The following is a 16899-nucleotide window of genomic DNA, read 5'->3' as shown; positions in this document are numbered from 1 at the left end:
CATTCCCTTTCCAGGTTCCAATTGAGGTTGAGAGGTTAACTGAGAACGACCTTGTTTTAGAACAGTTCCTACCCCCAGTTTCACCTATGCTGGCAGGTTTTCGTCTCGATGGTTTTAGTGCAATAAAACCTCGAGTCACCCATTCACCACCTTCACAGGTGAATCCATGGGATGTTTCTTCTTGTATATTGGAGGACAGATTCATAAGTCCAGCTGTATTGTATATTCAAGTATCTGCTTTCCAGGTATGAGGATACTACTGATGTGATTTACATTTATCAACTGAAATTTTTCTATGTCAACAAACTGTTCCACATCCTTCTTACGAACGGATTCCTTTTTTGATCTTGTAAAGCTACTGCTCGTCCCTATTTCAGTACTAGACACTATTGCATTTTAGATGAGTCTGATAAGTTAAGCAAAATGTCACTTTGCTAATGACCTGCAACATGTGATGAAATTTGATATGATTAGCTTAACCTAAGAATTCTTTCAAGTTTCAAGTACCATCTGAAGTAAACTAAAACTACTCTAGTATGTCTTGCCAACATGTAACAGATATGTCAGTTTCTCCCACAAATGGCTTTAGTTCTTCCATGCATATTCATAGTGTTTACATGCTGACATACATGTACACTGATGCAAGATGTTCTATATTCAAGTTAATCTAGCTCACAGAGACATGCATGAATTGTATTATTAGAAAGACTCCATGTCCAGGTAGGAAAAGAATCTGAAATCTAAACAGCCAATGCCACGCAAGAGATGGAACAAAACTTGCAGATACAACAGATTCATGATGCTGATCTAATCAATATCTAACTTCCAATTTTTTATGAGGCTTTGAAAAAGAAACCATAGCATTGTTAATGAAGATTGATGAGAGAATCATAGTTAGATAATAATAAGGGGCCTGGAAAGGCAGTGTCTACTCCAAAGAGCAAAGAATTGGGAAAAATAAATTGAAAATTCTAAACTCTAGCTTTAATGAAAAAGTGGAAGGTAGAAGTAGGGGGAGGAATTTGAGTTAACTTTTAAATGAAAGTTCATCTATTGACATGGAATGTAAAGGGGGTTAAACAACCAAAAGAATAGAACAATGGTGAAGCGTTTAATGCAAAAATGGACGGCGGATGTTTACTGCTTTCAAGAAACAAAGATCAGCAAGGACGTTGAAGTAATGGCTAAGCAATTATGGTCATGCCGATGGATGAAATGTGGTTACCTGGAAGCTGAGGGTACTTGTTTGGGGGGGGGGGTTCCTTATGATGCGGGACAGTAGAAACTACACTAGTTGAATCTGGTCAGTATTCCATCACTTGTAAGTTTGTATCAACACATAATGTCTATACCTGGTATCTACTGGAGTGCATGCTCCCCATACCTGGAATGAGAAGTTACTTTGATGGGAGGAACTACCTGCAGTTGGAACCATTTGTGATGTTCCTTCGGTCACCTGTGGTGGCTTAAAAACAACAGAACTACAGAAGATATAAAATGATTTAACAAAATCTCATTTGTTATGTCTAACTTCTCAACGTGGACGCAAGAGATGGAATTACATGACCCCCATTTACATGGTGGGATCTTTTCTTGGTTCAGAGATCATCCAAGTGTAGCTAGGCTAGGTAGATTCATATTCTCAAGCAAAAGCTGCTGCCTAGAGTGCTCTCTAATCACTGTTCTATCATGTTAGAATGTGAAACTGGGAGAAGAAAAGGTCAAATTCAAGTTCGAGAACTGGTGGCTCAAGGTGGAAGGCTTCACTGATTTGATCCAAGCATTGGTTGAATGAATTCTTGGTGGAAGGATGCCCAGACTACAAACTTAATGTTAAACTAAAAATGCTTAAGGAAAACTCAAAGAAGAGAGCAAAACAAATTTTGGGAAGTTAGTAAATAAGAGAATAGTTTACAGGAAGAATTGGCTGAAATTTATAAGTTACAGGTAACAAGAGCTTTGACTAAAGAGCCACCATAGTAGTGGAGTTGGAAGAGCTGGCAAAAAATGAAGAGTCAATGTGGAGGCAGAAATCCAAAGTATTATGGCTGAAACAAGGGGACAATAACACAAGATTTTTCCAAACAATGGCAACATCACACACGAGAACCAACACCATTGACGGGCTGATAGACAAAGTAGAAATGTAGAAGATCCTATAGATATCGGAAACACTATTATTGATTTCTATAGGAAATTTACACTGAACCTGGGAAATGCAAACCTCAATTTGACTTCCTGGATTTCCCAACTATAACTTAGGAGGAACAAACTTGGATGCAAATACCTTTTACTGAGGCAAAGGTCCTGAAATGTTTAAAACAACGTGATGGAGATTGCTCCAGGCCCATATGGCTTCATAATTAGTTCTTCAAATCATGTTGGGAAATATTAAAGGTAGATCTGATGTTGACCATTCATAACTTTCATCAGAAGGAAATTTTTGAAAAATCTTTCAAAGCTATTTTCATAGCATTGATTCCTAAAAAAGCTGGAGCAGAGGAGAAGATTTGAGACCTATTGGCTTAATAGGGGGAATATATAAGTTTATTTCCAAACTGATGACTGAGAGGTTGAAGACAATAATGGGGAAACTGGTTGATGTACACCAAAAATGGCTTTCCTAGAAGAAAGGCAAATTATGGATGTTTCACTTATTGCTAATGGGTTGGTGGCAGAGATCAACAAAAAAAGACTGGAGTCTTACGTGTGAGAAATATATGGGGAAAAATATCATTGAATTCTGTATCTAAATTTTACATTGAGACCCTATTTATAGACACTACATTAGAATCTTTTTCCAACTAGGAATCCTATTCTTATTCTTATTCCTATTCCTATTCCTATTCCTATTTTAAGTAGGAAATGCTTATTCTATTCTAACACTGCCCCTCAAGCTGGTGCATACAAATCATATGTACCTAGCTTGTTACAAATGTAATTAATACGAGGACCTATGAGGGATTTGGTGAAGATATCTGCAAGCTGATCATTTGACTTCACGAATTTCGTTTCAATATTTCTTGAGTATTTTTTCTCTGACAATGTGACAGTCAATCTCAATGTGCTTAGTCCTTTCATGAAACACTGGATTTGATGCGATATGAAGAGCTGCTTAATTATCAGAGTTCCATTTGATCAATTTTGCCAAATTTTAGTTCTCCCTGTAACTGTTTGATCCAAACTAGCTCACAAGTTGATGTCACCATTGCTCGATATTCTGATTCTGCACTAGATCGAGCAACCACATTTTGTTTCTTACTCTTCCACGACACCAAATTACCTCCTACTAAAACACAATATTCGAATGTCGAACGTTTGTCAGAGGGTGATCCTGCCCAATCAGCGTTTGAATATCCAATGATATGCTCATGGCCTTGATCCTCAAAGAGTAGTCCTTTACCAGGAGCCGACTTTATATATTGCAGAATACGAACCACTATATGAACCACTACTTCCCAATGACTTTGACAAGGGGAAGACATAAACGGACTTACAACAATCACAGGATAAGATATGTCAGGTCTAGTCACTATGAGATAATTGAATTTTTCAACGAGCCGTCTATACCTATCAGGATTACTAAGTGGCTCCCCCTGTCCTGGAAGGAGTTTAACATTGGGATCCATAGAAGTGTCAATAGGTCTACATCCCATCATTCCTGTCTCCTCAAGAATGTCTAAGGCATACTTGCGTTGGGAAATAGCTATACCTGAACTAGATTGAGCAACCTCAATACCTAGAAAATACTTCAATTTGCCAAGGTCTTTAGTCTGGAAATGCTTAAAGAGATGTTGCTTCAAATTAGTGATACCATCTTGATCATTACCGGTGATAACAATATCATCAACGTAAACAACCAAATAGATATATCGACTGTGCAGAATGCAAATAAAACACCGAGTGATCAGCTCCACTAGGAGTCATGCCAAACTACTGAAGTACTGTGTTGAACTTCCCAAATAAAGCTCAAGGAGATTGTTTCAGACCATATAGTGACCTATGCAATCGACATATAAGGCTACTAGACTCTCCCTAAGCAACAAAGCGAGGTGGTTGCTCCATATAGACTTCTTCCTCAAGATCACCATGTAGAAAAACATTCTTAATGTCCAATTGATGAAGAGGCTAATGACGAACGGCAACCATAGATAGAAAAAGGCAGACAAATGCTATTTTAGCCACAGGAGCGAAAGTGTCAGTATAATCTTGCCTAAATATCTGAGTATATCCTTTGGCAACAAGGCGAGCCTTAAGTCAATCAACCTAACAGTCTGGGCCAATTTTGTTTGCGTAACCCTTACGACAACCAACCGTATATTTACCTGTAGGAAGGGAGACAAGCTCCCAAGTACCACTTTTATGCAAAGTAGACATCTCATCAACCATAGCATGTTTCCATCCAGAATGAGAAAGTACCTCATTTGTAGTTTTAGGAATGGAAATAGAGGACAAAGACGACCAAAGGCATAAGGGGTGATGATAGACGATGATAACTTAAGAAGGTATAGTGTGGGTTAGTATTTCGAATGGATCGTATACCTTTTTGAAGTGCAAGTGGTTGGCTAGGAACAGGAAAGTCTGCAGTAGGAGCAGTGTGTGGCGCATGACATGAATCATCTAGGACTAGGATGGACGTGGACGGCGATGATAAGTTAGTAGTGGTGGCACATAACCGCAGATGTAGAAGTAAGCGTAGATTCTTCAAAGGTTGGCACAGGTAAGACTTGAGGTATGGGTAAGACAATAGATTCATCAGGATGATCAGAAGATGTATAATAAGGCTGAGACTCAAAAAATGTAACATCAGCAGAATAAGGTATCGATGAAGATCATGTGAATAACAACGATACCCTTTTTGAACCCTAGAGTATCCAAGAAAGACACATTTAAGGGCATGAGGAGCTAATTTATCTTTCCCAGGGGCTAAATTATGAAAGAAGCATGTGCTCTCAAAGACACGAGGGGGGATAGGATAGAGATGTGACTGAGGAAACAATATGGAACGTGGAACCTAATTTTGAATAAAAGAAGAGGGTGTTCTGTTGATTAATAACAAGATGAAAGGACTTCATCGCCCCAAAACGCAGCGGAACATAGGATTCAATGAGGAGAGTACGAGCAGTCTCTATGAGATGCCTATTCTTTCTTTATGCGGCACCATTTTGTTGAGGAGTGTATGGACAAGATGTTTGGTGAATAATTCTGTGTGTGAGATATAAATCCCTGAAACTGGGATGATAAGTATTATAAGGCATTATCACTACGAAAGTACGAATAGAAACACCAAACTGATTTTGTATTTCAGCAAAGAAACCCTTGAATATAAAAATAACTCAAAACGACATGTCATTAAGAAAACCCAAGTGCATCTCGAATAATCATCAATGAAACTAACAAAATAACGAAATCCTAAAGTGAAATTGACTCTACTAGGACCCCAAATATCAGAATGAACTAATGAAAAAATACTCTGAGTGACCCTCAGTACTATGTGGAAATGTAGCACGAGTGTGTTTTCCAAGTATGCACGACTCGCAATCTAATGTGGATAAACTTAGCAAACAAGGCACCATCTTTTGCAGTTTGGATAGACTTGGATGTCCCAAACGTTTGTGAATTAGATCTGGGGAATGTGTAACGGAGCATGCTGTTAGAGAATTAGAAGTGGTAAGATAGTAATGGCCTTGTGATTCATGCCCTGTTCCAATCGTCTGTCCTGTACTGCGGTCCTGCATGAGAAAAAAATCATCAAAAAAAGTAATGCCACAATGTAAGGATTTCGTCAAACGACTAATCGATGCTAGATTAAAAGGAGAACCAGGGACAAAGTACAGAGTCTAGGATGACAGAACATACGATTTTGGCTTTTTCCAACCCCTTTTGGTTTGTTTGGATCCCATTGGCTAAAGTAATAGCTGAAAGGGATTGTGAATAAACAATATCAGACAAAAGTGATTTATTACTAGATATATGATTAGAAGCCCCTGAGTCTATGGCCCATGATCCAGGAGTTCTAGACTGTGACACACAAGTAACAGAATTACCCGGAACAAAATTACCCGCAACAGAAACATGAGATTGTGCAACCGAAACTACTTGTGGAGACATTTGTTTATTTGCACGATACCGAAAGAACTCTCTATATTCCTTTAGAACAATAGGATCATAACTGGGTGGTGGACCATGCAAAATATAATACATGTCACGAGTGTGTCCAGACTTGTGACAATGACTACACTTGGATCGAGGTTTTCCAAAACGTTCTCTCCCTCGTCTATTCTTTGTAGATTAGTATGTACGTTGGAAACTGCCGGAAGTGCTACACTAGTCTGAAAATATTGGAAGCTGTAGGAATCGACCCGAAAATCACCGGAACTCTAATTATGGTGATAGGATCTAGAGAAAACTGGTCGGAATCTGGTTGAAAATACTGGGCGACCTTAACAGAATAAAAATTCTCGAAAAAAAGTGACCGGAGAAGCACTTACGCGCCGGCGCGTGAATAGATCTCATTGTGAAAATTCCCAGCTTTGACCGACGCGTGAAGGGGTATTTTTCGGTGGGTCTGGTTGGGGTTTGGTCGCCTGAGCTTCCCGAGCCTCGTGACGGTGTTGTCTTTTGCACAACACTTTCAGAACGAAAGATGACGCAAATCAGTCCCACCGTCGTCACCGGAATTTGACACCGGTGACTTGAAGTTCTCACCAATGCTCTGATACCATTTGAGAAATATATGGGAAAAAAATATTATTGAATTGTGTATCTAAATTTTACATTGAGACCCTATTTGCAGACACTACATTAGAATCCTTTTTCAACTAGGAATCCTATTCTTATTCTTATTCCTATTCCTATTTGAAGTAGGAAATACTTATTCTATTTTAACATTATGCAAGATGGATATAGAATAGGGTTATGATCATTTCAATTGGTCTTTTCTGCTAAATATTTGAAGGAAACGGGATTCGGGAGGAAGTGGCTATCCTCTGTTAATTTTTCACAAATTAGAAATGGAAATTCTGAAGGTTTCTTCCAATATCAAAGGGGGGCTAGGGCAGGGGGACCCTCTCTCACCCTTCCTAGTCAGTCTAGCCATGGAAGACCTCAATCACATGATCAGGAGAGTAAATGTCAATGGTTGGTTAATAGGTTTTAAAGCGTAGATGCAGGGGAATATGAACACTGAGGTGAGTGTTACTCATCTACTCTATGATATTGACTCCTTGATTTTTTGTGAAGCTGAGATGACACAAATGAGACATATCACAACAATTCTCACTGTCTTTGAAGGTATTTCTGGGCTCCATTTTAACTGGCAAAAACGTTCTGCCAAATAGAAACTCTACCTACAAAGTATTTGGGTATGCCTTTGGGAACACAAAACAAGGATATTGGAGTGTGGAATGATGCACTAGAGAGATGTGACAGGGAACTAGCAAGATGGAAGCCTCTCTTTGTGAGTGAGATTGACCCTGATCTAGTCGGTCCTAGATGCACTCCCATCCTATATGATGAGTTTTTTTTTCCTATTCCAATTTCCAAAGAGCATTGAGACCATCTCCAATTACCTTATTTTACTCTCCATTCTCTATATTTGGAGAGTAAAACAGAGAATGGGCACTCCATTTCACTTTTTCGTTATTTTATTATTATTTCTATTATTTTCTAATTAACATATTATTTTGCATACAATTTCATTGATTAAATATCTAATAGGCATAATTATTTTTAAATGTAATATAATATTTAAAAAAATATTATTTGGTATATACTACTATAATTTCAAATTAATACTATTTTAATTTTTTTCTTATTTTTGTCAATAATAAAATTTTATTTTTATAATTAATTTTCGTTATAAAGAATGCAGAAAATTAGAATGGCAAATGAAAATTTTAATTTAAAAATACAAAACGTGATACGATAATTTAAATACAAGATAACAATACGTGGTCTCAGTGCACCAATTCAAGATGCCGTGGAGTTTCCAACCCCATCTATAGAAATGATGGTAGATGAAAATCTCCGGTTTGAACAATTTTTAGGACATGAAAAAACTAAGGACAAAAATGTTCATTTTAAACTCCGTAAATGCATTAATAGAGCATTTATGAGTGCAACATAATAATTTTGATAAATGAGTCTTCATGTAATTGTATATCACTTTTATTTGAATTTTTCATTAATTTATGTATTATATTACATTTTTTTTGCAATTTATATTATTTAAAAATTTACAATAAAATATAATTATATATCACATCAAAAATTATATAAAGTAATTATTTAGAAAAAATAAATAAAGCATATATTATGAAATAAGAAAATAAGAACGAAATAGAAATAATAATATAATATTGAGGAGAGAGAGATTTCTTTTTAGAAAGTAAAATAGAGAATTAGGTTGGAGTTGATTTTCTGAAAAATAGAAGACTCTGTATTTGGAGTTTAAAATAGAGGATGGAGTTGGAGATGAGAAAGATCAACAAACTTAGAAGATCTTTTCTTTGGAATGGAAACAAAGAAAACAGAGGTTACAAGCTAGTCAAGTGGGACATCCTAACACTTAGCAGGAAGCATAAGGGGTTGGGTATAGAAATGCTAAGCCTTCAGAATTCTTGTCTTCTACAGAAATGGTTGTGGAGATTTTGCGCTTAAAAGTTGTCATTATGTAAGAGAGTCATCATTGAGAAATATGGATTGCAAAGTCCTTGGTCTACTAAGGAAGTTCTGGGAACATTTGGATGTAGTGTTTGGAAGACCATCAGAAGACTAGGCCATAGTTCAAAGGTAACCATCTTACTTAAGGTGAGAAATGGCAGGAAATTGACTTCTGGAATGATCTATGGATTGGGGAAGAATGCCTAGCAATATATTTTCCAGACTTGTTTATACTCAGCCAACAGAAAAAGGAGACAACAGGGTGGAATTTCTTGTTTTGAAGAACTCTTAATGACGGGGAGATAGAGAGAATCACTACTCTATTTCAAATCCTAAATACCTTTCCAGGCACTTCCACTGAGCCTTATAAGCCTATGTGGAGATTACAAAAGGAAAGGAGTGTTAGTCTTGTTATTGGAGTAGCAATGCTAGTCAAAGACAATAGAATTTGGCCTTAGAAGCTAATCTTGAAGGTAAAAATACCTCTAAAGGTCTCATGTTTTGCTTTGTTGGTGTGTAGAAGGGCATACTTAACACATGAAGTGCTTCAATAAGGGAAGACAAATTTGCATCCTTGGAAGGAGATAGGAAGAAGACACTCTACTGAAGATTGGTGGGAGTTGATCCAAACTTGCATTTGGGGGGACTTTAAGGAAAAAGGAATGCTAGACGTTTTGAGGATAAGAGTAACAACATTCAGAAGATTAGAATGAATAGCCTTAGCCTTTTGTATTTTTGGTGTGAACAGGATATGAGGGGGGATATAAAACTTTTGTTGATTTCTTAGGCAATTTGTAATCTCCCTAGGGGTAGTTTTGATATGCTCTGATGAGATTGCAGGTGACCTATGCTCATCATTATTTGATGATGAAACTCTTGTGTATTCAGTTACCCTTATCTAAAACAAAGGACTCCTACAATCACCTGACAGCCATGTTTCAAAGGTTCAGTCAGTGGCGGACCTATAGTTTGGCACAAGCGGGTTTAAATAAATACCACAATAGCCAAAAATAGAGGCACATCAGACATAGCAGGCGAGAATTGCTTGCAACTCTTTTTTTCTTCTTTCTGATCTTGCCATCACGATGCAATAATCATCTCTAATATTTGTCATGTTTCAACAATGAACAAATTTTCCAAATCAATATTTTGAAATTTATTCAGATTTGTCTTTATTATAATTTATATATATCTACTTTACTGGTACTTCCAAAAATTTTGAAGATCTTTTAAATTTTGACCTAAGTTCTATCTAAATAATTTAGAGAACTTATATGCTGAGCCAAAAAATTCAGTATTGAATAAATAAACAATTTTGATATAAACTAAATCAAATTAAAGATAAAATATAATAAATAAATCCAACAAGTATGCTCAAGTGTCTTACTTAAAGTTATGGAAGAGAAACAAAATTCACTCTGTATAAGTTGAGATAGATCCTAGCAACTAGCGTCTTGTTCATGTGATTTCTCTTTCACCATGTAATTAATGTTGTTTGAGTTTTGACAATCCTCTTGGTTTGCTATTCACTTTGTGGGTCCTCCTCTGTGTTCAGTAAGCTAGTATCATTGGACCTCGGACGAAGTAGGTAGATATATGGAGTTTAATATGCGACTCCAGCAATAAATCATACCGTTTTGGAGTATCCCTCTGCTTGCATGGAGATAAACAACATCATTAGAGTTCATTTGCTAGTGATGAATGGTTAGAGCTGGCCAGAATTTTACATCCCCTAGATCAAAGTGAGAAATTTGTGCCAATGCTTCACAGGAGGATATGAACATAAATAGGCATTTATCTATCACCAAATAGCTATTACATTGAGTATAATATGTTCGTCTTCGAACTAGAATTTGCTTCACGGAGAAGAAAAGCATCTAGACATCCTTGGTGAACATGCCAATAATTAGAATATTCAAGATAATGTCGTGTTGGTTTATGACCACCAAAATCACATCTTTAGCTGAATGATATATGACTTTCTTTCCTTCTGTATGTGTAGTAAAAGTTCTTGGGCTAAGTAACTTATGCCAATACTAGATGGTCACCCCCCAAAACAGGATGGAGCCCCAAACAATCCCTCCTATAATCTTATTTCGCAAAGGAAATATTTCTTACCCCGCACGTGAGATTGATATGGTTTTGAATGTATGGACAAGTTTGTTGAGCTGTAAAAAAAACACTTTTCTGGTTATTTCTAGAAGCTGTTTTCTGTAATATACCCATATGGTGTTATTTTCAGCTGTTACAGCAGTAAATTCACATGATAATCATGTACAGGAACCACACAATATGGTCATCATTGCAGAATACAGGCTGCCAGAGGTGAAGGCGGGGACAGCAATGTACTATGATTTTCCTAGACAAGTTAGTACTCGTCGAATCTCATTTCGACTTCTTGGAGATGTTGGTGCATTTACTGATGATCCATCAGAGCAGGATGACTCGGATTCTAGGGTCCGGATTGTGGCAGCAGGACTGTCTTTGGCTAATAGAATCAAGCTGTATTATTATGCCGATCCCTACGAGCTCGGAAAATGGGCGAGTCTTTCAGCTGTTTGATTAAGATAATCCCCAGTGTTCACATGATTAATTTTGTATTTTAGGAGTCTTTTTATTCTTGTTGTTTTCAGGAACATCATTGATTTATTATTTCATCTTAAGTTGTATAGGAGAGTTAGAGTTTATACTGTTAAATTCTGTATAATTTGTTGTGGCGGAAGAGAACATTTTGCAAGAGTTGGATGTATAATTACGAGGTTGTATTAAGAAGATATAATACTAACGGAACTTATCTAGTATATTGCTATAGATTTAGACTGTAGAAGTGTGAATCCCAAAGTTGAAAGAGCTAAAAGACCTAAATTACCTTCCAATATCCTTGAAAAACCAAATTTGTTTGGCGATGGCAGGAATATTAATATGAGAATGAAGCCTTGATCACAATTAGAGTGGAGGATGGATGCGGTCTGATGTATATATGTGTGGAGAACACTTGTTAATTGGCAGTTAAAAAGAGTATTTGATGATTTGAGATTAGAGTACCACAGCAAATGAAGATATCTCGAATACATCCGATATGAATATTATGGGTTCTTGCCTCTTGGTCATGGCGACATTTATATTCTTGATCAACCGAGTGTTCAACATGTATTTCTGATCATGGTTATTGATAATATTCATATCATTGCCTCTTTGTCATGGGTACATTTATGAACTTGATCAACCTGAGTGTTGAACATTTGTGATGGTTGAACCTACATGGACTTACCTCTAGTCCTAGTTAGTTATTCAAGTCATGAATTTTCAAGGTTTTATTTATGATTTTACCAAACTTCAAATAGAAAGGATAAGTAAATAATTTTTTTCAAGATCAACATAGTAAGAGAGGGGTCCCAAGGTTATGCCACTTTGCATGATCACATTATGTCTACACCTTCATTATCTTTCTAAATACAACCGAGTTGGTGAATCACAGGGTTGATATTATTGTCATGGCCTCTCGGACCTTTAAGAGTCTATCTAATAATTATATTGATAAGTGATATACTCATAATTAATCCAAATGCATTTATATCTCATGAAAGAGAAGTTGGGCAAACTAGGTATAATTTCCATCCTAGCCACAAAATGCATCGTACTCCTTTAACCAACCTTATATACCTAACTTTCCTCATCTCGCGTTTCCATTATGACAATCCATTTATCCTATTGGTAGATAAGACATAGAAATAGCAAAATTATAATAACAATTCATATGGTAGAAAAATACAAACAACTTTAGATTAAGATATAACATTCATATTTTGGCCATAACCTTGAATAAGGGTGCTAAACCGCTTATTATATAGTTACACTTGCAAAGATATGTGTTTCCAGCAAAAAGTTAAAGAAAAGAAAAGTAATCCAAGAAGAAGAAGAAGAAGATAAGCCATCTCTACTTTGCTTCAATGTGTTGACCCCCCAACTAAAAATTGACTAAGAATAGATCAATTAAAAGGGATGTTGGGCCTTGTCTTTTTAGCCACACTTTGGACTTGGTTCCGTAAGGCCTGTGAAACTTTTTTCAGGTCGCTACAACATTTTATTACCTCCAAAACACTACAGTGAGTAATATTAATATGTTTTAACTCACAACATATAAACACTGAAAAATCATAATTGTAAAGATGTCCAATCTCATTACCCAACGCTTTAATATTTGTTCAATCATGAAAACTTCTAAACACCCAAAATATGTAACACATCTAGCCACGCCAATCAAACAGGCACCAAAACATTTTAAATCTCAACAAAGTCTCAACTAGTAAATGCTTTTGGCATTGCAATACAAAGACAATTCTAACAAGACCATATAACCTCTAGAACCAACATAATACATAGGACAAAAAAACGAATTCACAGAGAAATCAAATAGTTCACCAAAATCTCACCATTCATGTGCCCTCTCTTTTCCTTGCTCATTCACAACATATAACAACTTCGGGGTCATATAATAAAAAGTGACAATTTCACTTACCCTCATATAGAAATTCTCACGATACATGTAAGATATATCTTAAGCTTACTATTAGTCTCACACTCTATTAACAAAAATATTCATCACATATGTTCAAGTTGCAATGTAGGTTAAGGGACAAGTTGGAAATATTTGGTAAAATCGTGACTTTAACATATTCAACTTCACACAATTAAGACATCTTTCTTATATCTCCCTTTAGATTTTTGCACTTAATCTTTTCTTTGCACATCGCTAGTAAGGAGCAAATTTTTTTGGTAATAAACTGTAACTATATTACCTCAACAAACAAAGAAATGACAATCTAAAGAGCACACTATATCCAACCCCCTTCCTGGAAGGTTATTGGACTGCTAGTGCCTCAGTAAGTAACTATACATTGCCTCATTTCTATCTTTCTAGCTGTTTTATTAAATTCCTACAACTAAAAGCTCTTTTTGTCCTCTTTTGGCATCCTATTCTTTCCTGCACCTCTTTTTTTATTTGGTTGCTCACCTCTACAGCTTGAAGCATCAAATTCTTGAAATGCTTCTGTTGTCTCATGTATTCAGATTAGTAAACCAGAAAAAATAATAAAGATGAAAGAAAAACACAAAACTATCTGACTACACAGAATCCACTGTGTGTCCTTAAGAAAATTAATTTCCTCAAGTACCCGAGATTGCAGATTAATTCCTACCAAGATAAAATAGATTAACCATTAATGAAGTAGCGGTCAAACTTCAATAATCTCAACGAACTCAAATGACAGCAACGAATGACACACACAAACATGATCGATCGATTTGTTTTCTAACAAATGTATGCAAAAGAAGGATATAATTCAATGCTAAAAAATGAGAGAGATTCTTTATTTATAGCCAACAAAGGGTAAAGGTCACAACTCTATGAAAAAAATACAATCTTTCAGAAAAGTCACAATACTTTTGAAAAGGCACAACCTGTCAAACGGTCACAACCCTTTAGAAAGGACACAACCCTTCATAAAGGGCACAAGCCTCCGGCAAAGTGACAACCCTTCAAGAGACTCACAACACTTCATTTCCTGTTCACACCTTTAAAAGCCAACATTGTTATCACTTATTTTCAAATTAGCAAACCATAAAAAAAAAGATGAAAGAAAAACACAAAGAACTATCTGACTCCACTTAATCCACTGTGTGTCCTTAAGAAATTTAGTCCCCTCAAGTACCCGAAGTTGTAGATTAATTCATCCCAAGATAAACGAATTAACCATTAATGAAGTAGCAGTATCTCAAATTTCAATAATTTCAGCGAACTCAAATGATATCAACGAATCAGACACACAGACTCGATCGATCGATCTCAATAACAAGCTACTTCTCAAAACCTACCACCTGATGCTTGCCAAAAAGAGCCAATTTCACATTTATTTCCAACTTCAAATGAGTTCAACCAAGGAGATCATTTTAGCACCTTTCAACAAACTCAAAGCGCCCCACTCAATAATTCAACTTAGGATACTCGACTTGTGTATACATTTGCTCATCCAAAAGCTCCAACGGTAACACGTCATGCTCCGCCAATGTACACTTATGTCACTGCTCCACATTTTACCAAGGCTCAAGAGTTTTACCGCCCAGACGTTAATTACTATGTTGAAATTTAGGGTGATGTAAAATCAATTGATGCTAAAATTATGAATAGGAACATGAAAAGCTTGGAAGACGCTATGAGAGGTCTTCCAGGATTCGATAGTAGCCTAAGTGTTAGATACGAAGAGTCGTGCACATTCCTAGAAGTTGATCTTCCATCTAATTACAAGATTCCAAAGTTTGAAAAGTTCAGTGGATCAGGTAATCCTTTTTTCCATCTGAAAATTCACTGTGAAAAGTTGATTGGGGTTGGAAACAGCGAAGTGATAAGAATCAAGTTATTCAATCAAAGTCTGATTGGAAAGTCTTTTGAGTGGTACTCTAAGCAATATGTGACCAAATGACATACTTGGGATGATCTAGCGAATGCTTTTGTGGATCGCTACAAGTTTCATGTTGAAATCAGTCCTGATAGAGTCTTTATCAGTAAGCTAAAACCAAAGTTTACTGAATACTTTCGAGAATATGTCATTTGTTGGAGGAAGAAGCTGCTAGGGTGCACCCACCTATGGAGGAATTAGAAATGATCACCTACTTCATTCAAGCTCAAGACTCAAAATACTATGAGTGAATGGTACAATGGGTGGAAAGACATCTGCGAAAGTTATCAAGGTTGGAGAAATGATTGAAGACGGTCTCAAAACTGGCAGAATTACAAGTTTCACCTCGTCTCACTTTGCTAATAGGGAATGTCACAGTAATTCATTTGGAAATGGAAAGAGAAAAGAGGAAGAAGTTATGATGTTAACGACTCGAGGAGCTACCTCATATAACCATCAACCACCTCCATCCTAATTCATAATACTATGTTTGAAACAATCAAGCAACATTTCATTCTCCACTACCAATGAAAAATACTCGAAAGAATGCACCTCGTCCTAATTTCGAGAAAAAGCCTCCCAGAGTCTTCACTCAATTGTGTGAGATACAGACTCAACTTTTTGAGAGATTGAAAGAGGAATGTATACTTCATTCAGTGGAAGCCAAAATTCTGAATTCTTCAGCAGTGGTATGACCCAAATAAGCGGTGTGCTTATCATTCAGGAGTTATTGGGCATGATACCCAGAAATGTATTACTCTCAACACAAAATTCATGATCTGATTGATAATGAGGTGGTAAAACTTGCTCAAGCTCCACCGAATGTGAACACCAATCTTCTACCCAAGCATAAGGAGTAGTTGTTGGCATAACTAGTTGCAAAGTAGAAGCAAGTTTCCTGGAAGTCACACTTTTGGCATATTCTAGTCTTGCATTTGGAGTTTGTTATTTTATTTATGTGTAATCACACTTTTATTGCTTTGTTTCTTTGTAGTCGTTTGGTTGGATTTGATTTCCCTTTTAAGCATCTTTCATCTGTAATGAACAACGTTAAACCTGAATTCTCAAGAATGAGCTACGTAGGCGGCCTATGTCAGCTTCGATCACCTCGTTTTCCTTTTTAATATTTCCTTGTACTTGAACTATGTTTGTCCTAAATTCTCAAGAATGAGTTATGTAGGCGTTATATGTCGTCCTCGGTCATTTCCTTTGTTATGTTTTTCTATTCCCTTTAATTCTCAATAATTGAAACTACGTTTGACCTGATTCCTGCTCAACGGGATATGTAGGTGCCACACCTGCTCAGTCATATTCCTCATAATATTTTAATTTTTCTTTAATGAAAACTAAGGTAGAATTTTGGGAGGATCTCAAAATTCATTAGAATAGGAATTTATTCAACAAACCAGAATTAAGGATCACATCAGAGTTGCAACTGGAACAAAATTTTTGAGATCCACTCAAAAATTCAGCTAAAAACTATAGAAGTTCTATATTTATGTTATCTTTTAAACTGGGTAGAAATTTTTGAGAAAGCGACATTTCGAGACCAGACAAGCTTGTAATCCAGAAGGCAAAGAAGCATCATGATGGCAAGGCAAAGCCAACATGAACCAGTCTCTCAAAACTATGAATTTTTTCTTTGGATGCATGCACTATAAAATTACAAGGCATCATTGGATTAACAATGCCTTGATCATAACTCAGATGATTTCTACTCTCACTCAACTTTTAAAATATTTCCTTTCAATTTATCATGACCTTGGCACAATGGCGAATA

General features: G+C 36.3%; 1 protein-coding gene across 11 annotated transcripts in view; it reads left to right on the top strand.

Moving 5' to 3' along the window:
* The window catches only part of LOC101268595 (probable phosphoinositide phosphatase SAC9), a 32451-nt gene extending 20986 nt beyond the window's left edge, over positions 1–11465 (top strand). For all 11 annotated transcript variants that reach the window (XM_010326586.4, XM_069288033.1, XM_069288029.1 and 8 more), the window contains 2 exons: positions 15–245; positions 10945–11465. In XM_010326586.4, the coding sequence (XP_010324888.1) occupies positions 15–245; positions 10945–11226 (513 nt within the window). In that variant the 3' untranslated portion in view covers positions 11227–11465. The remainder of the gene's footprint in view (positions 1–14; positions 246–10944) is intronic.
* Positions 11466–16899: the final 5434 nt, after the last annotated feature.

This window comes from Solanum lycopersicum, chromosome 8, assembly GCF_036512215.1.
Source record: "Solanum lycopersicum chromosome 8, SLM_r2.1".
NCBI lineage: Eukaryota > Viridiplantae > Streptophyta > Magnoliopsida > Solanales > Solanaceae > Solanum > Solanum lycopersicum.
Note: the sequence above shows the minus strand (reverse complement) of the source record. Positions and strands in the feature narration are given on the sequence as shown.